The sequence below is a fragment of the Heptranchias perlo genome, chromosome 12, assembly GCF_035084215.1.
Source record: "Heptranchias perlo isolate sHepPer1 chromosome 12, sHepPer1.hap1, whole genome shotgun sequence".
Taxonomy (NCBI): Eukaryota; Metazoa; Chordata; class Chondrichthyes; order Hexanchiformes; family Hexanchidae; genus Heptranchias; species Heptranchias perlo.
The window spans coordinates 45,431,230-45,457,539 of record NC_090336.1 but is presented as its reverse complement, the minus strand read 5'-3'; the positions used below and the strand labels follow the sequence as shown (position 1 = coordinate 45,457,539).

The window sequence follows — 26,310 nt, the reverse complement described above, 5'->3', positions numbered from 1 at the left end:
GAAATAAACAAATTAAGTTTGGCGAGGTAAATAAAAGAGGCAAGGTTGACAATTATCTGTTCTAGGTTGATCTGTAAGTAATCACTAATAGGTTAAAGTTTACGAGTTCATACTCCTGATGCATAGCCTCGCCTGCCAGGAGCTCAAATTAGGAATTCAGGCACAGTTGGTGGCCCCTGCATGGTTTCCCTCCCTGCATGGAAATCCTGTGGGACCCACTGATCTCTGCACCTGAATTCCCAATATGTGCTCCTGGTGGGCAAAGCTTCATGCCAGAACCCTGAATTCATAAAAATCTATCGCTGAAAGTCAAAATAATAGCTAAGTCAATTATCGTACTGTTCATGCCGACCTTTATAAATTAAAACTTGTATTTTCATTTTGTTTACTACCAATTTTAAATAGCCTTCATTTTGATCCGGAGCACAGCAAATTTAGATTTTTTTTTACAAAGAGAGGGGGAAGAGGGAGAAACAGTAGCAGCCCAGTGCATTGGAGGATTTGCTTTACACACAATTAAAAGGATTATGGTAGTGTCGTAGTTATGGTCTTGGAGTTGTGAAACTAAAATTCAATAAATCTGGTAATTTGTGGACAAGCACTAGAATTAAAATGACCTTGAAAGCAGTCATTGTTGTAAAAACCCACTGGTCTGGCTTACACGTGATTCCAGTCATGCACTGAGTGGTTGACTCTTCGTCCTTTTGAAGAGCTAAAAGGCCACCCACCACCACTTCTCAGGGCAACTATGGATGGCCAATAAATGTGACCTTGCCAGCATTACCTGAATCTCCAAGAAATTAAAAAAAACTGGGGCTTTCCAACACTTAAATCAATCAGCAATATTTAGGATAAGTTTGCAGTTTTTTAGCCTTACCATTAGGAGACTCTAGACGGAATATCTGTTTCAAGATAGGGGAAAAATTACACTGCCCATGTAATTTTAGCTACTTTAAGGATCTCAAATCTCCTAATGATGGAACATCTTAATTCTATTTGGAGCAGTTACAGATTCCTTTCATGTCAGAATGCCCTGTTCCAAAGCATCTAAGATGCTGTGACAGTGGTGGTGGGGGGGGGGCATAACATTTTTAAATGACTGCACTTCCACTTGTATTTGAACAATGACAATGTACTGAGGTCCACACCTGGGCTGCCCCACCTTTCTGGGTGAAGCAATAGATATTGGGTTTATACTAAAGTCGAAGGAGGATTAATATAATGGCAAAATACAGGATTAGTTACATTCCTACATGTTTTGACAGGATTAACCCAACCACTAATTTCCTTAAAACTGGTTTCCTTGCTGATTATGTTAGGAGGAGTTCTGTTGTGAAATAAACGTTGATTGATTCTACATACATGACAGCACTAAGTCATGAGGTTGAAAAACAAAAACACATAAACCAATTATAAATCATCAATCACCATTCAAGTATAAGAGGAAGTGCCACCATTTTAAAATGCTATCCTTATTCAAAGTACCCAAAATATTCTAACATGAGAGGGATCTGTGCATAACTGCTGCATGAATTAAAATGCTTCTTATAATTAGAACTTCAGTACTAAAGCTTTTGGCTTCTCTTCCCAAACGGTTATATCTGGAGCCACTGCTATAAACTCCATTCCCTAGCCATCGATTCCACCCCCCTCCCTGGCCACTGTCTGAGGCTGAACCTATTTGATCCTGAGGTAAGCTTCTGACCCCATGTCCGCTCCATCACCACCTACTTTCACCTCCATAAAGTCGCCTGTCTCCATTCCTGCCTTAGCCCATCTGCTGTTAAAGCCCTCATGCTTTTGTTACCTTCAGACTCAACTATTCCAATGCTCTCCTGGCCCTAAACCTCTGCCTCTCTCCCTCCTCCTGTAAGAGCTGAAATGGTTAACAAGACAAACACTGCTCATGATGCAATAACTGAATATACAAGGTGAACAGTTGCAGAGAGTAAATTTAGAGGAAGCAACACTGAACAAAGTTTCTGATATAGGTAAAAGGCAATACAGCATTCCATTACATACAAACATATGAAAATGACAGGCAGGAAAAGACCATCTGGTCCATTAAGTCTGCTCCACACAGTCGTGATGTATCATGATTAGACACTTCCCTACCCATCAGCAGCCGTGTAACCTTCTGGGAGAGGCATAATCCTACAGGGTCCTGGGAATTCCAGCAATATAAAGAATTCTATGCACATGAGACACTTGCATCAGAACTATTCATCTTGTTAAAAAGTATTGCCAATGTGAATTAATGTTGCCAAATGCTGGGAATAAGAATTCAGAACATGGTTAAGTTACCTGAAGCAGATGAGAGAAAAGCTATGAAGAACAGGAATCTTACCTTTTTAACTTGTTTATGCGGAAATAATTGATAACTATACCCTAATCACCCCACTTTCCTGACAAATACATTGAATTACATTAAGACCCAAGCAACTGCAACTCAAAATAGTTGAAGATGAATTATTTCTTGCAAGTTAATAGTTTTATTTCTTTTTTTTTGCCATTTTCTCCAAGTTTTCCAAACTGGTGGGCAGATTACACATTCCTGGTCCTCAGTTAATACTGCTTATGACCAACTATTGTGCCATCTTATATTCAATTGTCTTCTCGCCTCCCTGATCCCCATGTCACAAAGGTGGGCAGGCTGTTGACTGCTTTGCAATACCATTCTGTAAGCAGCTACTAAAAACACATGCAGCGTGTGCCAAGGATGACTCATTTGACCATTCTCCCTCTCCTTCACAAGGCAGCTTTCCCCGCCAGGAACTTCTTGTTTGAGATATCACAAGACAACACATCGCAATACTTTATTATGTTCATAGCTGAACAAGTATTAGTGGGTGCGCATTTATTTCACAATATCGAGTTCGACACACTTTACAGTTATGGTTCAAGCAAGCCTTCAAAAATATCACAAACCTTATCTACTTTTTAGGCTACAAAATGTAGCATTGAGACTTAAAAATGGAGGCTGGCCAAAATTTTCAAATTGTAGTGTTATTTGGCAGAGCTTCAACAGATATATCTTGGTGCAAATAAAGGGAACTTGACTTAGCATGTGCAAATATAAATCTGACAGATATACTGCTAAAAAGCCTGGACTTCTCCCTCCACTGAGATGTAGTGACTGGGCACTGCCAACAAAATGTCACCGAGAAGTATGTAGCATGATTATGGTAAAACGTACAATTATGCTAGACTCCCATCAACATTTGCTTCTGTAAACACTACAGAAGCAAAGTGCACCAATAAACCAATGAAAAATTCTGAATTCTCTTTGCAAAAAAAATCCCCCCCACCCCAACTTTTGGCACCAGGTGTCAGCATTAAGCACTCCCAATTTAAGTACAGGATGGTCCAGATGCATAGTGTAGCTCCAAACACTTTGGCGTAACAATGTGCTTTAAGCCTCAACTCGAGTGTATTCCCTACAAAACTATGAATTTTTCCAGATGACCTCGTGGTCCAGCCAATTTATTACCAGATCTGTAATGTGTGCCCACTAGCAATAGGATTGAGACAGCATAAACTCAACACTTAAGACTAAACAGCTCAAAGATGACACTATCAAATTAAATTGAGCAATAAAATAATTTAACTCCACATAAAAAGTTGAGCACTTTATGCATATATGTTTCCTTGTATATTTATGCTTCTGAAATTTGTATTTTGAAAAATAATTCCGATATTTTCATTGTTTCTGTAACCCATTGCTGCTTAAACCAGCCAGCTGGAAACACACAAGTAGTTCTTAAATAGGTACGTTGGTACGACGTGAGTGTAATATCCTATTCACACTTTTTCATCTTGTTGGGGAAAGCAGATTCTAACTACAGGGAGAAAGAGAGCAAGAGAGAGAATAAAGAAGCAAAAAAAAATACCATTAGGAGTTACAAATGTAAGTTAACCTAGATTAGTCTTTTACAACACCATCTGTACTAACTCAGAACACCGAGGGAGAACGTAGTAAGAATAAGCTTAATCCCTACCTTGGTTGCAGAGTAGAGAGTCAGTAAGGGTACAGGATACAATGCACTAGCAGATGACACATTCAGGATGATGCCCTTTGACCTTTTAAAAAAATATGCACGCTACATTTAACCTTTGGAACAACAGAGTGGGATTTTTATACCTTAATGTCTAAACTATTACAAATACATCATTTCGGATACTGTGAATTAAAAAGAGCGAAATCTAACCCCAAAGTTGCCATACTGAAAGCTCTGAAAAAGAGTTCCTATTAATGATTTATCATTTCATTTGCACATTGAAAAAGGTTTAGTTGGGCATGCAAGGATGCAGTTATACTGCCACCTTCGTGTTGATGCAAAGTGGCTTTCAGTTGCAACAGAAAGGTAGCTGTGTAACTCAAGATATGCTCTGTACACTAAAGCCCTGAGGGTGTGATTCCCTTCAGCAAGCCATCTCACACCATTTCAACCATAACTGCAGCCTAAGAAATCTAGAGGTGTGTCCTGACTTTAGAGATCAAAACTAATGGGAAAAAAAGTGCACAGCACTGCTATTCAAAAGGCACTCAGTGAACATAGATATTCATCCAAGTGTCTACTGAACAAATGGGCCATAACCTAATAGAGTAAAGCTTCACATCAAATTTCTCACCGGTGCAATGAATGCAGATTTATACTGGAGAAAATATATTTCTGCTCAAGTAAAACAATTATATATCAGGATAAATAAATACTTACCAATACAATGCATGCTTTGTACAGCACAACCAAGCAACCTGGTGCTGATTCTACTTTGTCTAATGCTGAAACAGAACACAATCTGCAGGCTCATTTGTAGTTTATGATGGCCTAGACAATGGTACAGAAGTATAATTGTTTGGGCATGTCTGAGAGTTAGAAGTGAAATGACTTTGGCAAAATATTCTTTCAATTCAAGAAGTGCTTAGGTTTTGAAGATATGTGCATTGTGCTTGCTTGACTGATCAATGTTTGTAACCATAACTAAAATATTATTTTCTGGGCTCCAAATGACAAGAACAGTTTTAAAAAGGAAAAAACATAGGTTTATGTAAAGCTATGTTAACCTTCCATTACGGATCTAAAATTACAGAGAATCCAAAGTAGTGGAAAAAAAATAAATTAAGAAATGGCACGATGAGAGGCTTCATTGATGAAATTGTACTTCTGTTACACTAGTACATATGCCTCATTCCATCTGGGTCACTCCCTCCTCTCTCAAGGCCAATAAGAACTCTAACAGTTTGTTTCAGTAAGTTCTTTCAAGTCCTGTAGTCCTCCTAACCTTGTGATACAAGTCCATTTTTACTTTTGTACCATTCATGTTGCGAAGGTATTTACAAGCTACATGCTATGCTCTTCGGGTAGTGCACCTGACATTGAACATGCTGATATCTTCACAGCTTTCTTCCTTCCATATGGATCATCTGGGTTTACTCGTGTCAAAAATCATCACCCTCCTCACCAAGACCTCCAAGACTATTAATGACACGAGTCCATAAAATGAGCTTTTCTGATTCTTGCTTTTTTTTGGGACAATCAGCACACTTGGATTGGCATAGATTTATTTCTTACATAGAATTAAGAGCTCAATTCCTACTTAACATGCTAAATAGTGATCAGCATCATTTAATGTCTGTTACTTTAGCTTTACAATATTGCAGCTGTAAGGAAATGGCAGTACTTCCTATGTGTTCATAAAATTGTTTACTTTCCATAAACACCTCAGTTAAGGGCTATAATGAACACTGATATACACTGAGGAAAAAACAAGATCTTACTTCTGACAAAACGTCGAGAATCTCAAATCTGTTGTGCGCTTATGCTGGCAACAGATATCTGGCTTAAATGCCAGACATCTATTGAGAAGATGGCTGCCTCACCTACAAAAGGATCCAAGTGTCTGGAAAGGGGGCTGTGCAGATTCAATGGCAACTTTTATAGTCAGCAGGATATGGAGTGGGCCACAATGTGATGTAGCATTATCCTGAAAAATTCTTGTTTCACACTGAACACATGACATTAGGAGAACTGTAAAAGGCAGCCTTATAAACCCTATTCACTAGTGGTGGTAGAGTTGTTATATTAATGGTTTACATCAGTAATGACTTTCTAAAAAGTTTAGAAAGCCAATGTAAAATGAAGTGAAATTCATTAAACTTGCTGATAGTGAAATACAAGAAAAGATTATTTATACCCCAGTAAACATGTAGAACTATTGCATAGGAATAATGATACCAGACCTCAAAGAAGTGTACAACTTTTGTTTTGGCACCTGTAACACTGGGCTGCTTTGTGGGATTAACACAATCCACATTTAGGACCCCTCTGTTAAATTGGGCTGTCCTGTGCAGAATAGGCCCGTTTTCCTGGCATGGAGGTGACCTAGCAAGTAGCTGCTACTAAGAGAGGAAGTAACATTTTTTTGTTTTTTGTTAAAAGCTTGATGTCGAGCCCCTGGCTCCACGGCACCCGAGGCCGCTGCCTGTTGTGAGCGCCCTCCCTCACCCCCCCATTCTCCTTACTCCCAAAGACTTCTCAGAGGGCCATGGACAGCAAGGCAGGCAGCCCAAATTGAAACGTTGGCAATGTACGAGTGGCCTCTGGAGGAACGACAGGCGCTGGCAGCTCACCCAAATTATTCAAATGAGGCCCGATGCTCAATTTCAGGTGAGCTTTGGGCTTCCTGGTTGACGCACAGGAAAACAGCCCATAACCAATTTTTACCCCTTTATGGTCGATCCCACCCACTGTCTCAGGCTGATGAAAGCAAGAGAGAGTCCTTGAATGCACCTCATTGGTACTTGCTTGAATGGTGACATGGGGCATCATTTTAGCACCCGCTATCGGGTGCGTTCCTGGCCGGGGGGGGGCTCTAAAATTCGGAGAATCCCGGAGTGGGTCGGGAGCCCGACTCCAACCCGCCCACTTCCGGGTCCCCCACTGACGCACCGGCGTGCGCGCGCAGCCCCCGCTGGTGGGAATCCCGCAGGCAATTAAAGCCAGCGGGGTTCCACTTGAAGCTATTTACTTTGCTTGTTCAGGTCATTAACTGACCTGTTAAGGGATTATGTGAGGAGGGGTGAGATTTTAAAGCCAACTGGGACTGTTTCCCACACTGGGGGAAACACTCCCAGTTCAAATGGACCTGTTGCAGCTGTCAGCCTGTGGCAGCTGCAAAGGTCCATTTGACAGGTGGAGGGGGGGGACCCTCACTCATTGCAGGAGGCCACTCGGTCACTTGGGACAAAGTTTGGCCTCCACCACCCTCCTCCTGACAATCAAAGTCACCAACTTGCACACTTACCCCGGGGTCCAGACACATGTACCGACCTTGCGGATCCCCTCAGATGTACATCTTCTGGATGGGGGCCGCCGTAGCTGCAGTCATGACCTCCTCGGAGGGCGAACAGCATCACCAGCCTCGCCATCCACCTCTGACACGTGGAGCTCCACAACAGTGCTGTGACACATCCACCTGCACAGCAGGAGGGAGGGCAACCGCAGAGAGAGATGCGTCGCAGAGGGCACTACCCTCGCCACAGGGTCCACAGACCGAGGCTCAGCTTCCTGGACCTCTGAGCAGCAGTGCACACAGAGGCTCAGAGTCACTCGACATGTCGTCGTGGACATCTGCAGCCTCCTTCATGCCAAGCTGCTCCTGGCTGGCCCAAGCACCATCTTCTTACCTGTTGCTGTCAAAGTCACCACTGCCCTCAACAACTTCTCCTCCGCATCCTTCCAGGGTACAACCTGGGACATCGCCGACGTCTCTCAGCCGTCTGCACAAAAGAGCCCTGCAAATACACCTACACCCATTCTGCAGTGACACAATGGGTGGCATCAGTTGTGGGTCTTCATAGTGATCCTCAGGAAAAGGCATTATTGCATAAACCAGACAAGATTCACAAAGACATGGCAGTAGTGGTGCCAATATAATATGTAACGTGAGTTGGTCAGAAATTCAATATAAGTAACAACCATGACAAACCCTCAAACACCCTTGTGCATCCCCTTCATGCTCACGACACGTTTGCCTTACGCTGCCTACTGCACATATGTGATGCATGCCCTGTGGCTGCAGCACAGGTAGTGGCAGGTTGAGTGAAGCTGACCATGAAAGAGATGCACGAGAGGGTGAGTATGAGATAGAGCCATGAGATTGTATGAGGATTGGGTTGAGTGGTAGTGGCAGGATGAGTACTGGCGAGGTGAGTAGGTGCAGGTAAGATGAGGATGAGGTTTGAGTGGGTATGAGGGGTGATGTGACAGTAGTGTTGGCAGTGCAGAAGGAGATGTGGGGTGGTGATCTGGCAGACGGAGTGTAGGGGAAAGAGTAAGTGTACTCACTTCGGCTGACCTACTGCGGTCACTGGAGCGCCTCCTGCATTGTATGCAGGTGGGCGATATGTTGGTGGTGCAGGTGACCTCCTCTGCCACCTCGAGCCAGGCCTTCCTGGTGGCAGAGGCAGGCCGCTTCCTCCTGCCCGCCGGGGGGGGGGAAAATCGGTCTTCCCCCTCCTCACCCTGTGTATTGATACCTGGAGTGAGGCATCATTAAACTGGGAGCAGCCTTCCCCCTGGGCTGCTCCATGCTGTAATTTTTTCTATTTGTTGCAGCATATCAGTGGAGGACTGCCCCTTTAAATAGAGCTCCTCCAGCTGACAGGTCTTACTGCGCATGCGCAGCCTGCTCGACACGCAGATCAGCAGTGGGGAACCCGGAGGACCAGGTAAGTGGATCCAATTGGGCTACGATCGCGCGGGTGGCTGACTGATGTCGCTGGGCGCGTTACACACGTGCCCGATAGCCCCCCGCCGAGAACCCGCAGCCCTGGTAACATCGGGCCCATGAAGTCAGAGGATTTCAAAGGAGGAAGATTATATAAGCCAAACCAAATGTAGCATAACTTCTCTTGTTGTTTGATATCAGTGTTACCAAGGACTGAGTGAAAGAAAACCTATGGTGTATAACTTGTGTTAGTTGCAGAGAGCTTCTTTACTGTTTCACTCCAGCTGCTATGGGGGATTTTGCATTCTCTCGCATTTCACCGGTCAATGAAACTTGAAACTCATTGAAGGCAATGTTGCGTTAATGGCAAAGCACAACAGGCATAATTATGGGTTTTACAAATTAATTTTTTTTGCACTTAATCCAGAATTTGCAGTCCAATTCATGAGCAATATTAAATTCAAATTTTAAAAAAATTACAAAGAAAAATAAAAATTAATGACAGTTTTGTTGAGTGAAGATTTTTCACAGTGCAAAAGAACTGATTTTCTGCTACTGGGTGTTGCTTTTATGTGGTATATAGAGGAAGGGAACACATTAGACTGAGTCGCAGGGAGAAACACATCAACAGTTGTTTAAATTACACATCTTAAAAACAAATGCGACACAATGTAGGACGGCAAAATATTTAAGCTTATTCCACCCATGACAGACATTTAGAATTGAATAATGGCCTGCGACCGAAGAGTTATGTGGTTCTTTCAGTTGCTGAATAAATGTGGTGCATTTCACAGGTCTTTGTTGTGGATTCTCTCGAGTTCAGCTGCTTTCCTCTGCTTGTGCGGCTGGCCAATGCTTCATCTTTAAGTGACCAATGAATAACAAGCCCTGCAGTCACTCACTTCACCGGTGCTTATGGCTGGTGAGGTTATCCCAGGGAAATACCAAAGTGACAGCCTTTAAAATGTCAGAACCTACTGAAAAAAAACTAGGTTGTTGTGCTAGACTGATGACTCAGATTTTTTTTGTGTTCACTTACAGAAAGAAATAACCACAATACTGAAAGGAAGGCTACCTTGAGCCTATGAATCATTCTCAGCTATGATTCATATATTGTTACTCAATCATTTAAGCAAGGAGACAAGGCTCATTAGTCATTCTAAATGAATTTTTGAAGGAAGGATTCTCCCTTATAAATAATAATGAGCTGAGTGACTCACCGCTCCACCATAGCAGGCAACACCATACTCGTCATCTGTAGGAGAAAAATAAAAGTGAAATGTCAAAAGGATTTAAAATTTTTTAAATAAAAGACCTACAAGCTACCTCTGAAAATTTTGTTGCTCACTAAAATTTGGATGGTTATTTACAACTTTTCAAAGGAAATAAAATCAAAATATGACCTATCTTCAAAGTTTGCAACTGAAATAAAATATTTTAGGATTTTCTACATAACCCTATTTAAAATACTCATTACATATACAAGCTACAGAGAAATCTTACATTAGTACCAACAATGACATTCCTGCACTATTGAAGGTACACAATCAAACTGGTACAATTGCTTTACAACAAATGGACATATAAATGCAAATATAAGCCACTGTCATCAGGTAGCTATACCTGAACAGGGAGACATCGGGTTCCGAAAAGCCATACCCAAGTATGCACATTGAAAATGCCACTATGTGTCTGACTACAAATGTACTGGCTTGTTCCATAGCTAGCCTTACCATCTTCTTTCCAAGTGAATGATAAGCCAGGTGGAGTGCTCGATTGTACTCTTGCTCTGCGCCCATTTCCTATGCCCATCAGAACTGCATTGGTTACCATTGTTAACTGTGAAATGCAGTGACACTAATCTGTGGAGCAATACACCAAAAGCCACGAATCTCAATGCAGCAACTTAGGCATGGACCACTACTTCCTGCTGCAGCATAGAAGTCTGCATTTAGTCTTTGATCAATGTCACCAATTGACTTTGGAAATTGCCCTAATCCATTTTAAGAATTGGAGCTGTGTGGCCCTTTAATGAACACATCTCATCTAAGGGGCCTGGTGGCATGCCATCCCATCCCAATATGATTAGACCCTTGTTGGTAAATTTATTGGTTGGATGTAGGTCTTTGTTTGGAAACTCTGTTGGGAAGTCAACTTTTATATTTGATTTTCCATGCAAGGAGAACATGTGATATCCTGTAATAAAACAGTTCTATGTGCAGGCTCAACATATGGTCTTCCACTAATCGATCAAAATGCTTTATAGCCAATGCAGTACTTTTGTAATGTAGGAAACATGACAACCAATATGCACACATCAAGGTCCCACAAATGGCGATGAGATAATGAGTCGATAATCTGTCTTTAGTGATGTTGGTTGAAGGATAAATATTGGCCAGGACACTAGGGAGAACGCTCCTGCTCTTTGAATAGTGCCATGGAATGTTTTATACCCACTTGAGAGCAGAAGAGGCCTCGGTTTAACGTCTCATCGGAAAGCCAGCACCCTCGACCAGTGCAGCACTCCCTCGGTACTGCACTGAGATGTCAACCTAGATTATGTGCTCAAGTCTCTGGAGTGGGGCTTGAACCCACAACTTTATGACTCAGATGGCAAAAGTGCCACCACTGAGCTAACTGACATCTTAATAGTCGTGAGGGACATTTGGAATGTGATGCATGCTCAAAATTTTAAGTAGACTAGCAGCTCTGCTATGGCATTGCTCACAGCAAATTGGGCTGTACGTCCATTTGCTAAGCATTGGAGTGCTGGACCATGTAATTAATATACATTATTCTGCTAACTCAGAGCAGTGATTGTTTAAATCCAAAATCTATGTTAAATAAACATGGTCAGACAAATAAGAATTTAATTGTTTGATAGTTGGTGTTTACAAAGTTAAAGACACATCCCAAATACTATTGGGAAGTGAATACCCACTGACTATATAATAGAAACATTACTGATTTGGCCACAGACAGCATACAGGAGTAACTTATCAAGAAACAAAGTAAGCATCTGAAAAAGTATAGCAGTTTCCTCTGTCACACATGGAGGGAGACATTTTCTTCCATTGCAAATGATCCTTGTTTTTCTTTGAAGGGACAGGGCACAAGAACCAAAAGGTCCCAGGTAAGCAAAATTCAAGTACATGGAATCTGGTAAGTTAATCAAAAATGGCACCATTTGGTTTTGATGTTCAACCCGACTTAAAATGCAATTCAGCTTTCTGAAGTCACTGGTATTACATAATTTTTGCAGCAGTTATTAACATTTTCCTACCATATTAGATGGCTACAGCATTGCAAAGATTAGTACTCAAAATCATAGATTGTAACAGAGACAGTCCATTTGACCCATCAATTGCGTCAGCCTTCTCCAAATAAGTCAACTAGTATAATCGCACTATTGTGCACTCCCCACATCGTAATATTCCTCTTTTTCAAACAATTGCACAATTCAATTTTAAATGTACTTGTAGATTCTGCAACAATGGTTTGGGGCAGAAAATTCCCAATTCTAAATCAACGTCATAGAGTCATACAGCACGGATAGAGGCCCTTCGGCCCATCGTGTCCGCGCCGGCCATCAAGCCCTGTCTAATCTAATCCCATATTCCAGCATTTGGTCCGTAGCCTTGTATGCTATGGCATTTCAAGTGCTCATCCAAATGCTTCTTGAATGTTGAGGGTTCCTGCCTCCACAACCCTTTCAGGCAGTGAGTTCCAGACTCCAACCACCCTCTGGGTGAAAAAGTTCCTCAAATCCCCTCTAAACCTCCCGCCTTTTACCTTGAATCTATGCCCCCTTGTTATAGAACCCTCAACAAAGGGAAAAAGCTCCTTAGTATCCATCCTATCTGTGCCCCTCATAATTTTGTACACCTCAATCATGTCCCCCCTCAGCCTCCTCTGCTCCAAGGAAAACAAACCCAATCTTCCCAGTCTCTCTTCATAGCTGAAGCGCTCCAGCCCTGGTAACATCCTGGTGAATCTCCTCTGCACCCTCTCCAAAGCGATCACATCCTTCCTGTAGTGTGGCGACCAGAACTGCACACAGTACTCCAGCTGTGGCCTAACCAGTGTTTTATACAGCTCCATCATAACCTCCTTGCTCTTATATTCTATGCCTTGGCTAATAAAGGCAAGTATCCCATATGCCTTCTTTACCACCTTATCTACCTGTTCCACCGCCTTCAGGGATCTGTGAACCTGCACACAAAGATCCCTCTGACCCTCTGTCTTGCCTAGGGTCCTCCCATTCATTGTGTATTCCCTTGCCTTGTTAGTCCCTCCAAAGTGCATCACCTCGCACTTTTCCGGGTTAAATTCCATTTGCCACTGTTCCGCCCATCTGACCAACCCATCTATATCGTCCTGCAGACTGAGGCTATCCTCCTCGCTATTTACCACCCTACCAATTTTTGTATCATCAGCAAACTTACTGATCATACCTTTTACATTCATATCCAAGTCATTAATGTAGACCACAAACTGCAAGGGACCCAGCACCGATCCCTGTGGTACCCCACTGGCCACAGGCTTCCAGTCACAAAAACAACCTTCGACCATCACCCTCTGCCTTCTGCCACTAAGCCAGTTTTGTATCCAAAGTGCCAAGGCACCCTGGATTCCATGGGCTCGTACCTTCTTGACCAGTCTCCTGTGGGGGACTTTATCGAAGGCCTTACTGAAATCCATGTATACCACATCCACTGCATTACCCTCATCCACACGCCTAGTCACCCCCTCAAAAAATTCAATCAAATTAGTCAGACATGATCTTCCCTTGACAAAGCCATGTTGACTATCCCTGATTAATCCTTGCTTCTCCAAGTGGAGACTAATTTTGTCCTTCAGAATTTTTTCCAATAATTTTCCTACCACTGATGTTAGGCTCACTGGCCTGTAGTTCCCCGGTTTTTCCCTACTCCCCTTCTTGAATAATGGTACTACATTAGCGGTTCTCCAGTCCTCTGGCACATCCCGTGGCCAGAGAGGTTCTGAATATATGTGTTAGAGCCCCCGCAATCTCCTCCTTTGCCTCACAGTAGCCTGGGATACATTTCGTCTGGGCCTGGGGATTTATCCATTTTTAGGCCTGCTAAAACCGCCAATACCTCCTCCCGCTCGATGTTAATATGTTCGAGTATATCACAGTCCCCCTGCCGTATTTCTATGTCTACATCGTCCTTCTCCATAGTGAAAACAGATGCAAAAAATTCATTTAGAACCCCTCCTACATCTGCCGGCTCCACACACAGATTGCCATTTTTGTCCCTAATGGGCCCTATTTTTTCCCTCGTCATCCTCTTACCCTTAATATACTTAGAAAACATCTTAGGATTTTCCTTTATTTTGCTCGCCAGTGTTATTTCATGGCCCCTCCTTGATCTCCTAATTTCTTTAAGTATCCCCCTGCACTTTGTACTCCTCTAGGGCTTCCTCCGTCTTTAGCCTTTTGTATCTGCCAAAAGCCCTCCTTTTTTTCCTAATCCATTCTCGTATATCCCCTGACATCCAAGGTTCCCTGGAGTTCTTGGAACCACCCTTGACCTTTACGCCTATGTAAAAGAATTTTCTCACCGCCCCTTTAATTCTTACGATCTTAAATTTGTACCCTCTTGTTACAGTCTTACTGACCAATGAAAACAACCACTATTTAATCGGTCACAATTTGGAGAATCTTTAATTACCTTCAATTTTCTCAGCTCTAATGTAAAAAGGTCCCAACTTAGTTATGGCATTGGACAAGCAACTTGGATGATGTGAAATCAAATCCCACCACAATAAATGGTAAATTCAATAAATCTGGTAATTTGTTGGCTTGTATCAGGAAAAAAAACCATGCAAGCGGATGCATTGGCATTGAAAATGAACTGGTTTAGGGAAGGGAATGTGCTGCTTCTACCCAGTCATGCCTACATATGACTTCACTCCCACACATGGTTGACTTCATATATCTTCTGAAGTAGACTAGAAAAAAAAAATCAATCAACTGTACAAGTGCTACAAAGCAAGTGGCCTGCCACCTTGCAGGACAACCAGGGATGGGCAATAAATGTGGTGTTGCCTGTGCTACCCATACTCCAAGGACTAATTTTTAAAAAGGTTATAAACCCTCATCCCTGGTAACACTTAGTAAATCTATACTACACTTTTTCCATTGATTTTATATTCTTTCTATAATGGGGTGTCCAAAACTACACACAATATTCCAAATGCAGCCCATTACTGAGCCTTATTTACTGGTGCTGCCACCTTTAGTAACCAGCATATCTGTGAACCAAGGTGCATCTGTTTTGCTACTCCATTTAAAATCTGATTAGTGGAATTCCTGCCCCATCTCTTCCAAAATGTATTATTTCACATTTCCCTCAAGTGAACTGCATCTACCACTGATCTGCCCATTCTGCTAGCCTATATCTTCCTTCAGTTTTACACATCCTTGTCACCATTTGCCAATTCCCCAATTTGGTATCAACAAACTTGGATGTTGTTCCCTCAACTCCCCAGACCAGGTCAGTAAGGATACAGTAAATAACAGCAGCCCAAACACAGACCACTATGGAAGGCCACTCTAGCCCAAAAACTTCCCTTCATCTCAACCATTTTTGTTTTCTGCCCTCCAATCACCTTTCTATCCATGTGGCAACATTTCCTTAACTCCCTGCGCATTACCCTGGCCATAGGTATCTTAATGTTTTAACAATCCCGTAAAGTATGAAGATAAATTATATACCGATCACTAAGTACAAATATTCTGTATATTAGTTGTGCTAACCAAACACTTTAGACAAAAAACAAATTTCAAAAATGTCCTGGTTTCTTAAAAATGCAGAAGTGCTTCACAATTCATTAAGGTTTACATGCTAAAGTCAAGCATTCATCAAAATGTACTAGCATGAAGGTGCTGGCAGTGAGGGAGAGTTTTTTTTGTTAACAGTACAATATGAAAAATACAGGAATACTTTTGTAACCTAGTGAGCTCCTAATTGGATGCATCCAGGACAGTCATCTTTTTAAAAAATTGTGACTGCAGTAATTAACAGTTTTGTTTCATCTCCCTTAAACATGTAAATTGTTACATATACAAATCTACACCTGAGGGAAAAAAACTGTTCACCTGCAATGAGCCTCTATGAAAATAGTAAGCATCATAGATTTTTTATACATCAAAACAGATGCAATGTTTAAGCACTGTTGAATTAAAAAGATTCATGTTGAAATTGTCAATTTGCATTGAAGTCATGCAGTGTTTCTGGTGCTAAAATTTAAATGCAGGGCTTGGCTTTAGTGGCTTCTATCAATTGCTTGTAATGACCTGTCCTGATGTTAGAAACTGTGGATGCTCTTGGTGGTGGTGATTTAATTTTTTAAAAATTTCTGTTCTGTAACATTCAACGATTCTCAATAAACAGACATTTCTGTGATGTGTAAAACTAGCAATCATTTTTATTTTAAAAACGGTTAACAGTCAGTTTTCAGATCACATGATCAATTGCAGAATTTTCATTTCTTGAAATTTCTTAAAATTTAGATCCAAAAGGTAATTCAGCTGTTGGCAAAGAAATGGGGCCCTCATTATGCTCACACACAGTAATATAACTTCATGTTTGCCAAGGTCTGCGGCATTTTCATTAGTCGAGTGATTTTTATGAGTGAGCTGCCAGTTCCATTGGGAAGCAGCAGCAGCTGAAGTACAATCATTTTATCAGATTCTTGGAACTCCCCTTACTGAGCACTACTGGCTACAAACTGACTGCAGGGCTTTGCCAATCTCGCTCTCTATTTTATTTTTGACATGCTAAATGAAACTGCTTATTCATTCCAGACAGATGCAACAAAATATTAATGATACTTGATCAAACAAAATCCAGCAAAATGGCTGGATGAAATTAAAAAGGCAATGCTTTCCAAATGTGCCTTTTTAATTGCAGGGTATGATAATGGATCACAGCTTAAAAACCTTAGGCAGAAGTGGTCTTCATATTTCATTTGCTTTATCCATTCTTTTTTGCACGTGACCTTTTCTTAATGCACATAAAAGCATATTTCCTTTCAAAATCACAATGTTAGTATAACATTTCTTGCTGTCACTTTATTGTGGAGATAGGCTAGTGCATCTCTATCAGACATGGGTAGCACAGGTTGAGACAGAGCCAGTTTACAACTGCCTTATAAGAGCTAGCAGTCAGCCACATGCTCTACAAACACACCCATCACGAATGTTTTTTGGATGGTTTCCAAAGATAGCAACTACAATTCTAACATTTGACGTTCGCCCAAATTAACCTGTTCCTCACTGTGTTCTACTTTACCATTTTCCATGACTGACTGTCCATCCTACTGTACACTGGTGCTCAGAGACCATTAAGATTTTCATAGTTACAGGCAAGTCTTAGTGACAAATGGAGTGAGCGATTGCTTTTGAGTAAATAAAACCAATACTGATGGTATTCCACTTCATGTCAACTCCTAGGTGGAAAAAAAATTGACAGATGGAGATAGAACAGCAGTGGGAAATATTTAAAAAGGTGACCAAAGAGTTCAGGAGAAATATATTCCTCTAAAAAAACAAAATGAGCCAATAATGAAACACCATGGATGAATAAAGAGATGTGTAAAACTGAAGCTAAAGAAAAAGGAATACATCAAGTACATGGACAATAAAAGGAGGATAACAAAGGGAATAAGAAAGTTTAAAAAAATTAGGAAAGCAAAGAGGAGCTACAAAATTAAATTATCAAGGAATGTAAAACAGTACAGTATTCTACAGACAGATAAATAAAAAGAAAAATCAGAATAATGATATAGCCACTAAGATGCAAAAAATGACAGCCAAATGGCAGAAATATTTAACAGTTACTTTGCCTGTCTCCCTGGTAAATACTAACAAGGTGGGCAGGACATAAGAGATCAAAAAAGATAGACATTTAAGATAGAAAGGGGGGAGATAATTGATAAGCTAAATCAAATTTAGAGGATTAAAACCCCTGGTCTGGATGGATATATCAGTGCATGTTTAAAGAAGTTAAGGAAGAGATAGCAGAGGCACTATGACATATACATAAAAATTCATTAGAAGAGGGAATAGTGCCAGAGGACTGGCAGACAGCTAATGTGATTCCTATATTTAGGAAGTGAGATAGAACCAGTACAGGAAACTATAGACCAATTAGCTTAACATCGGTGGAAGGAAAGATAATGGAATCTTTACTCAAAGATGTAATAGAAAAACATCCAGAAACTGAAAATATTATACAAAGAGTAATCAGCACGGATTTCAAAAGGGAAAGTCATGCTTGACCAAACTTATTGAATTCTTGGGAGAAGTAGCAGAAAGAATAGACAAGGGTAATGTAGTAGATGTAATATATTTGGATTTTCAAAAGGCCTTCAATAAAAAGGTACCACAAAGTAGATTCATGACTAAGGTCAGAGCAAGTGGAGTCAGGGGCAGTAGCAGAATGGATAACAAGCTGGCTACAAAACAGTTAAGGGTAGCTACTCAGACTGGCAAAAGGTGGGAAGTGGTGTTCCTAGAGATCAGTGCAGGGACCACTGTTCACAATTTACATCAACAATCGTAAGTACAATTTCAAAATTTGCACATGACAGCAAATGGGGTGGGGGGGGGGGGTGTAGTTAATACAATGGAAGAATACAAGATACAAGATGACATTAATAAACTTGCAGAATGGGTACAAAACTATATTGAAATTCATTTGTAATTTATGTGTGAGGTGGTGCATTTTGGTGGTAAGAATAAGGAGGCCACATACTGCTTGGATAATAAGAGTCTAAATGGGGTAGAGGAGTAAAGGGATCTGGGGGTACAGATACACAAGTCACTAAAAGTACCGACGCAGGTTAATAAGGCCATAAAAAAAAAAGGTAAACCAAGCTGGGTTCATTTCTAGATGGATAGAATTTAAAAGTAGAGAAGCTATGTTAAATTCATATAGGACCTTGGTTGGACCACACTTGGAGTACTCCGCACAGTTCTGGTCTCCATACTATAAAAAGGATAGAGGCATTGGAGAAGGTGCAAAACAGATTCACAAGTATATCCTCTCAGTTCTGATATCATCCTGATCAGTAAAGGCCTGACAGGCTGGGGCTCTTTTCTTTAGAAAGAGAATGCTGAGGGGTGATCTGATGGAGGTCTTTCAGATAATGAAAGGGTTTGATGGAGTAGATGCAGAGAAAATGTTTCCACATGTGGGGGAGTCCAAAATTAGAGGTCATAAATATAAGATAGTCACTAATAAATCCAATTGGGAATTCAGGAGAAACTTCTTTACCCAAAGAATGTGAAACAGGCTACCACAAGGAGTAGTTGACGCAAATAGCATAGATGCATTTAAGGGGAATCTAGATAAGCACATTAGTAAGAAAATAGAAGGATGATTTTAAAAAAAAATTTGTTCATGGGATGTGGGCGGCGCTGGTGAGGCCGGCATTTATTGCCCATCCCTAATTGCCCTCGAGAAGGTGGTGGTGAGCCACCTTCTTGAACCGCTGCAGTCTGTGCGGTAAAGGTTCTCCCACAGTGCTGTTAGGAAGGGAGTTCCAGGATTTTGACCCAGCGATGAAGGAACGGCGATATATTTCCAAGTCAGGATGGTGTGTGACTTGGAGGGGAACGTGCCTGCTGCCCTTATTCTTCTAGGTGGTAGAGGTCGCGGTTTTGGGAGGTGCTGTCGAAGAAGCCTTGGCAAGTTGCTGCAGTGAATCCTGTGGATGATACACACTGGAGCCACTGTGCGCCAGTGGTGAAGGAAGTGAATGTTTAGGGTGGTCGATGGGGTGCCAATCAAGCAGGCTGCTTTTTCCTGGATGGTGTCAAGCTTCGAGTGTTGTTGGAGCTGCACTCATCCAGGCAAGTGGAGAGTATTCCATCACACTCCTGACTTGTGCCTTGTAGATGGTGGAAAGGCTTTGGGGAGTCAGGAGGTGAGTCACTCGCCACAGAATACCCAGCCTCTGACCTGCTCTTGTAGCCACAGTATTCACGTGGCTGGTCCAGTGAAGTTTCTGGTCAATGGTGACCCCCAGGATGTTGATGGTGGGGGATTCGGCGATGGTAATGCCGTTGAATATCAAGGGGAGGTGGTTAGACACTCACTTGTTGGAGATGGTCATTGCTTGGCACTTGTCTGGTACAAATGTTACTTGCCACTTATCAGCCCAAGCCTGGATGTTCTCCAGGTCTTGCTGTATGCAAGCACAGACTGCTTCATTATCTGTGGGGTTCCGAATGGAACCGAACACTCTGCAATCAGTGAACATCCCTGTTTCTGATCTTATGGTGGAGGATAAGTCATTGATGAAGCAGCTGAAGATGGTTGGGCCTAAGACACTGCCCTGGGGAACTCCTGCAGCAATGCCCTGGGGCTGAGATGATTGGCCTCCAATAACCACTACCATCTTCCTTTGTGCTAGGTATGACTCCAGCCACTGGAGACTTTTCGCCCTGATTCCCATTGACTTCAATTTTACTAGGGCTCCTTGGTGCCACACTGTCAAATGCAGCCTTGATGTCAAGGGCAGTCACTCTCACCTCACCTCTGGAATTCAGCTCTTTTGTCCATGTTTGGACCAAGGCTGTAATGAGGTCTGGAGCAGAGTGATCCTGGCGGAACCCAAACTGAGCATCAGTGAGCAGGTTATTGGTGAGTAAGTGCCACTTGGAAGATGTCGTTGACAGTGCTATCATCACTTTGCTGATGATTGAGTGTAATTGGAGATGGAGCGGTAATTTGCAGGATTGGATTTGTCCTGCTTTTTGTGGACAGGACATACCTGGGCAATTTTCCACATTGTCGGGTAGATGCCAGTGTTGTAGCTGTACTGGAACAATTTGACTAGAGGCGCGGCTAGTTCTGGAGCACAAGTCTTCAGCACTACAGCCGGGATGTTGTTGGGGCCCATAGCCTTTGCTGTATCCAATGCACTTGACCATTTCTTGATATCACAGAGTGAATCGAATTGGCTGAAGACAGCTTCTGTGATGGTGGGGATATTGGTAGGAGGCCAAGATGGATCATCCACTCAGCACTTCTGGCTGAAGATGGTTGCAAACGCTTCAGCCTTGTCTTTTGCACTCACCTGCTGGACTCCGCCATCATTGAAGATAGGGATGTTTACAGAGCCTCCTCCTCCTGTTAGTTGTTTAATTGTCCACCACCATTCACGACTGGATGTGGCAGGACTGCAGAGCTTTGATCTGATCCGTTGGTTATGGAATCGCTTAGCTCTGTGTAGCATGTTGCTTCTGCTGTTTAGCGTGCATGTTGCCTTGAGTTGTAGCTTCAAAAGGTTGGCACCTCATTTTTAGGTACACCTGGTGCTGCTCTTCTACACTCCTCAATGAACCAGGGTTGATCCCCTGGCATGTTGGTAATGGTAGAGTGAGGAATATGCCCAGCCATGAGGTTACAGATTGTGCTGGAATACAATTCTGCTGCTGCTGATGGCCCACAGCGCCTGATGGATGCCCAGTTGAGCTGCTAGATCTGTTCTGAATCTATCCCATTTAGCATGGTGGTAGTGCCACACAACACGTTGGATGGTTCATCAGTGCGATGACGGGACGTCGCCTCCACAAGGACTGTGCGGTGGTCACTCCTACCTATACTGTCATGGACAGATGCATCTGCGACAGGTAGATTGGTGAGGATGAGGTCAAGTAGGTTTTTCCCTCGTGTTGGTTCGCTCACCGCCTGCCGCAGGCCCAATCTGGCAGCTATGTCCTTCAGGACTCTGCCAGCTCGGTCAGTAGTGGTGCTACCAAGCCACTCTGTGATGGACATTGAAGTCCCCCACCCAGAGTACATTCTGTGCCCTTGCTACACAGTGCTTCCTCCAAGTGATGCTCAACATGGAGGAGGACTCATTCATCAGCTGAGGGAGGACGGTAGGAGGTAATCACTCCCTCTTGACTGTATATCACTGTACCGCCACCTCTGGTGGGTCTGTCCTGCTGGTGGGACAGGACATACCCAGGGATGGTGATGGAAGAGTCTGGGACGTTATGCTGATGGGGTTAGATGAAGAGGGTGGGAGGTGGCTCGTGTGAAGCAGACAAATTAAGCCGAATGGCCTGTTTTTGTGTTGTGGACTTGATATCTGATAAAGGGGCAGTTTCACAGAACATAATTGAAAATAAAAACATCAGGGCAGAGCTACTGGAGACAGGAGAGATGGTTCACAGATCTAAAGCTGAAATGTATGCTGCACTGACTACTGAACAATTATAAAACCAGAGTGAAACAGCACGGGAGGAGGCCATTTGGCCCATTGTGCGCATGCCGGCTCTTGGAAAGAGCTATCCAATTAGTCCCAGTCCCCTGCTCTTTCCCCATAGCCCTGTAAATTTTTTCCCTTCGAGTATTTATCCAATTCTCTTTTGAAAGTTATTACTGAATCTGCTTCCACCACCCTTTCAGGCAGTGCATTCTAAATCATAATTCGCTGCGTAAATCTTTTATCCCCTCGTGTCGCCTCTTGTTCTTTTGCCAATTACCTTAAATCTGTGTCCTCTGGTTACTGACCCTTCTGCCACTGGAAACAGTTTCTCCTTATTTTCTCTATTAAAACCCTTCATGATTTTGAACACCTCTATCAAATCTCTCCTTAACCTTCCCTGCTCCAAGGTAAACGACCCCAGCGTCTCCAGTCTCTCCACATAACTGAAGTCTTTCATCCCTGGTACCATTCTAGTAAACCATCTCTGCATCCTCCAAGGCCTTAACATCCTTCCTAAAGTGTGATGCCCAGAACTGGCCACAATATTCCAGCTGGGGTCTAATTAGTGTTTTATAAAGGCTTAGCATTACTTCCTTGCTTTTGTACTCTATGCCCCTATTAATAAAGCCCAGGATCTCATATGCCTTTTTAACAGCCTTCTCAACTTGTCGTGCCACCTTCAAAGACTTGTGTTCATACACCCTCAACTGTCTCTGTTCCTGCACCCCCTATAAATTGTACCATTTAGTTTATAATGCCTCTCCTCATTCTGCCTACCAAAATGAATTACTTCACACTAATCTGCATTAAATTTCATCTGCCATGTGTCTGCCCACTTCACCAGTCTGTCTATATCCTCCTGGAGTCTGTTTCTATCCTTCTGACTGTTCATTACTTTTCCGAGCTTCGTGTCATCTGCAAACTTTGAAATTATGCACAAGTCCAGGTCATTAATATATATCAAAGAGCAGTGGTCCCGACACCGACCCTTGGGGGACACCACTGACACTTCCCTCCAGTCTGAAAAACAACTGCTCACCACTACACTCTGCTTTTTGCCCCTTAACCAATGTATCCACGCAGCTACTGCCCCTTCAATTCAATAGGCTCCAATTTTGCTATCAAGTCTATTATGTGGTATTTTATCAAATGCCTTTTGAAAGTCCATATCAACACATCAACCGCACAACCCTCTTCAACCTTCACAATTACTTCATCAGAGAACTAATTATTTATTCACATTTGTTGAAACAACTCCTGGACTCTGAATCGACAAATGTACATTTATAGTTCAGGTGCTCACTGCTGATTAAATGGACCTACTTCACTCCCAATTCATCTTTAGGAGGGTGGAAGTTATTGTGGGAGATGGCAATCATATTTTCTCCCATCTCTGCAAACTGTAATAAACCAAAAGCAAACTAGTTTGCAGAGTCATTAGGTGAAAGGACATCAGAATCAAAAATAAATTCCACTCTCTGGAATGTGCTTTTCTGATGCTAAACAGTATAAGTAATGTGGTCACTAGTTTGAAGATCAGTTTGAGGCCATTTATCTGAATGGGATGTATGCAACGGCCCAAGTACTGTACAAGTGGAGCAGAAAATAGGCAAAAATAGCAGGCACACGTACACAAACAGAAGAATTAAGCGTACAATTTTAAAGATCAAAAGGAAAAAAATACTAATGGTTATGAAACTCACCCAGCCAATTCTGAAAGATAGGCTAATAGCTTAGATGTACAGAACACAAGAGCATTAGCAAAAGGAGCTAAAAAATTAAATAGATGAAGGACTGAGGAAAATAAACTAGCATGAATGGCATGGGTAACCATAGAGATTGCAAAATCATGAAGGGTTTACATAAAGTAAATAAAGAGAAACTGTTCCCATTAGCGGATGGATTGAGAGCAGAGGACACAAATTTAAGGTGATCGGCAAAAGAACCAAAGGCAACATGAGGAAAAACTTTTTACACAGCAAGTAGTTATGATCTGAAATGCGCTGCCTGAAAGGGTGGTGGAAGCAGAATCAATCACTGCTTTCAAAAAAGAATTGGATGAATACTTGAAAGGAAAAAATTTACAGGGCTACAAAGAGCGGGGGATTGGAACTAACTGGATTGCTCCTAGAGTCGGCACAGGCTCGATCGGCCGAATGGCCTCTTTCTGTGCTGTAACCATTCTTCGATTCTATTTATTCCATTCTCATGGTAGCTGACCATTGCTGTAGCCACCGTTTTGCAGCGTTAATAGTCAGCACATTACATATCTGACAAGTACTGTCCCAATCACTCGAATCAGAATGAGGTACAGCTTCTTACACCTCATTTAAAAAAGATAGGTCCTGCAAATGCAGCGCAGTGATTAAGAACCAATTGTAAAATCCTTGTGTACTTGTTCTATATAAGCAAAAGGAGGAATAAAACAATTGAGAGCAATACTTTCTTCCAACCTTCATTGATAACACCAGGATCTGGAATCTGCACACACATTTGTACCATGCTATCAAACTTGTGTATCCTCTCCCATTTTACTCATTGTTGTTCATTAAAATTTCTCATCAAGTCCCCAAACAGTAGCCAAGATATCTGCAGAATTTGCTTGCTGGGACCAAGATAACTTTCTGGACTTGCTGGTATTTTTGAAGCCCTCCAAAAGTAGTTTTAACCAAATAATTTAAAAAAAAGTCCCTTTCTTATGTAACGCAGTTCCAGTTGTCAAGCTATGGAAAAGTTAGTCAAATGAAATTTGGTTAGATGTCAGAGCGCAAGAAAACAAATAGGTTCTTCCGACTGACATTAACCAATTAAAAAAAATAAACAAAGTCCTGACAAGTTGATCAAAACCAAAGTTAATTCAAAAGCAGTTCATTATAACCAGAGAAAAAACAAATTTTGAAATGGTTTATATGGTCTATTAAATGGCATGATTACTTTAAGACTTCACATGTACTTCTCATACTCAGTGCCAATGACGACCACCATAAATCAGCCCTCATTCCTTAAACAGGAGTGTGATTTACTAATGAGAACATAGCATTGCCCAGTGGTTGAACTGAAAGTTACTGTAATTAGCTCAGCGAATTGACAAGCCCTCGAGGTTGAGAATTTTAAATTGGATTCAGTGGGGGAGTAGGCAGTCTCACGTATGCTCAAAAAGGGGATCCCTCACCGCAGAGCGACTCAAAGTGAACTTCAAAAGGTATCAGTGCCCTCTCCCTTCAAAAATCTGTCAAGTCAGGTCAGCAATCTACCACATTCAAGAGTGATAAGTTACCAGGAAGTTAATGTTGTATGGTTCTGTACTATAAAATGCTTCATTTTAACAATCTGGTAAATGGGTGATTGTGTTAATTTGGAGAACAAGCTCTCCTGACTTCCTGTTTAACTTTTGTTTTTAATAAACCCATTCAGTAATTTATAGCCTGCGTCCCACAGTCTGAAAGTATTTATTCTTCCACTATCCAAAAGGATTAGATAAACATGATAGACTTTACAGTTTAAAAAAAATACACATTAAGGCCAACCAGTCTCGATGCAACAATCTGCAACTATGTCATCTGTGAAAATGGTTTTCCTTATAATGCAATTTCTAGCCACACAATGTGGATTCTACCCTAACCCCGACACACCAAGTCTGCAGTAAAAGAAACATGAAATGATCAGCAACATTTCAAGCAGATACTAAAATACAGATTTTTCTTTTAATGACTTGAAGTGCAACAGATCTCCCCATACATCACAGCCATTTAATACTACATGGAGTTTGTAATATTAGGTAAGAACTGATGAGGTAGCGCAGAGTTCTGCTTCATTTGATCAGGGAGGTGTGCGAGCAGGCAGAAACACTGCCTTCTCCAGTTGCAACACTCCAGAAGTTATACTGATAAAAATTGTACTGCAGTATATCTACGCTATTTTTCAGAGCAGCTACAAAAGTGGCTACTGTAGAAAACAGAAAGTGTGCTCTCAACTTGAGACACATTGGAACAGATTAGATGAAGCTATGTCTGAATCTGGCCTGTGCTCTGCCTGACCAGGCAATGCTTTATGTGCACACTGGGTACCAAGAGTACTAACTAACTGTTCTAGCTCCTATGCAAGGAGATGTCCCATCTTAATGGACACAACATATTAGCCAGAAAAAAAAAGCTGTGGATCATTTCTGCCATTTTCAAATTCTTGTTTAGTGGTTGTAAAAATAAACTTCAACGTTTAGATGGTGCAAATCCAAGAAACCTTAAAATGTCAAATATCACCAATCTCCACTATACATGCAGGTTCCAAATAATAGTATGTACCAGAAAGTTTCTTCTCCAGATTAAC

The 26,310-nt window shown here is 41.9% G+C and overlaps 1 protein-coding gene across 1 annotated transcript in view; it reads right to left on the bottom strand.

Annotated features, from left to right (window-relative positions):
• The window catches only part of LOC137327999 (very-long-chain 3-oxoacyl-CoA reductase-A-like), a 124,980-nt gene that overhangs the window by 12,888 nt on the left and 85,782 nt on the right, over positions 1-26,310 (bottom strand). The window contains exons 7-8 of the mRNA XM_067994049.1: positions 9,951-9,985; positions 3,999-4,080 (exon numbers count right to left, since the gene is read on the bottom strand). Coding sequence (XP_067850150.1) covers positions 3,999-4,080; positions 9,951-9,985 — 117 coding nt within the window. The remainder of the gene's footprint in view (positions 1-3,998; positions 4,081-9,950; positions 9,986-26,310) is intronic.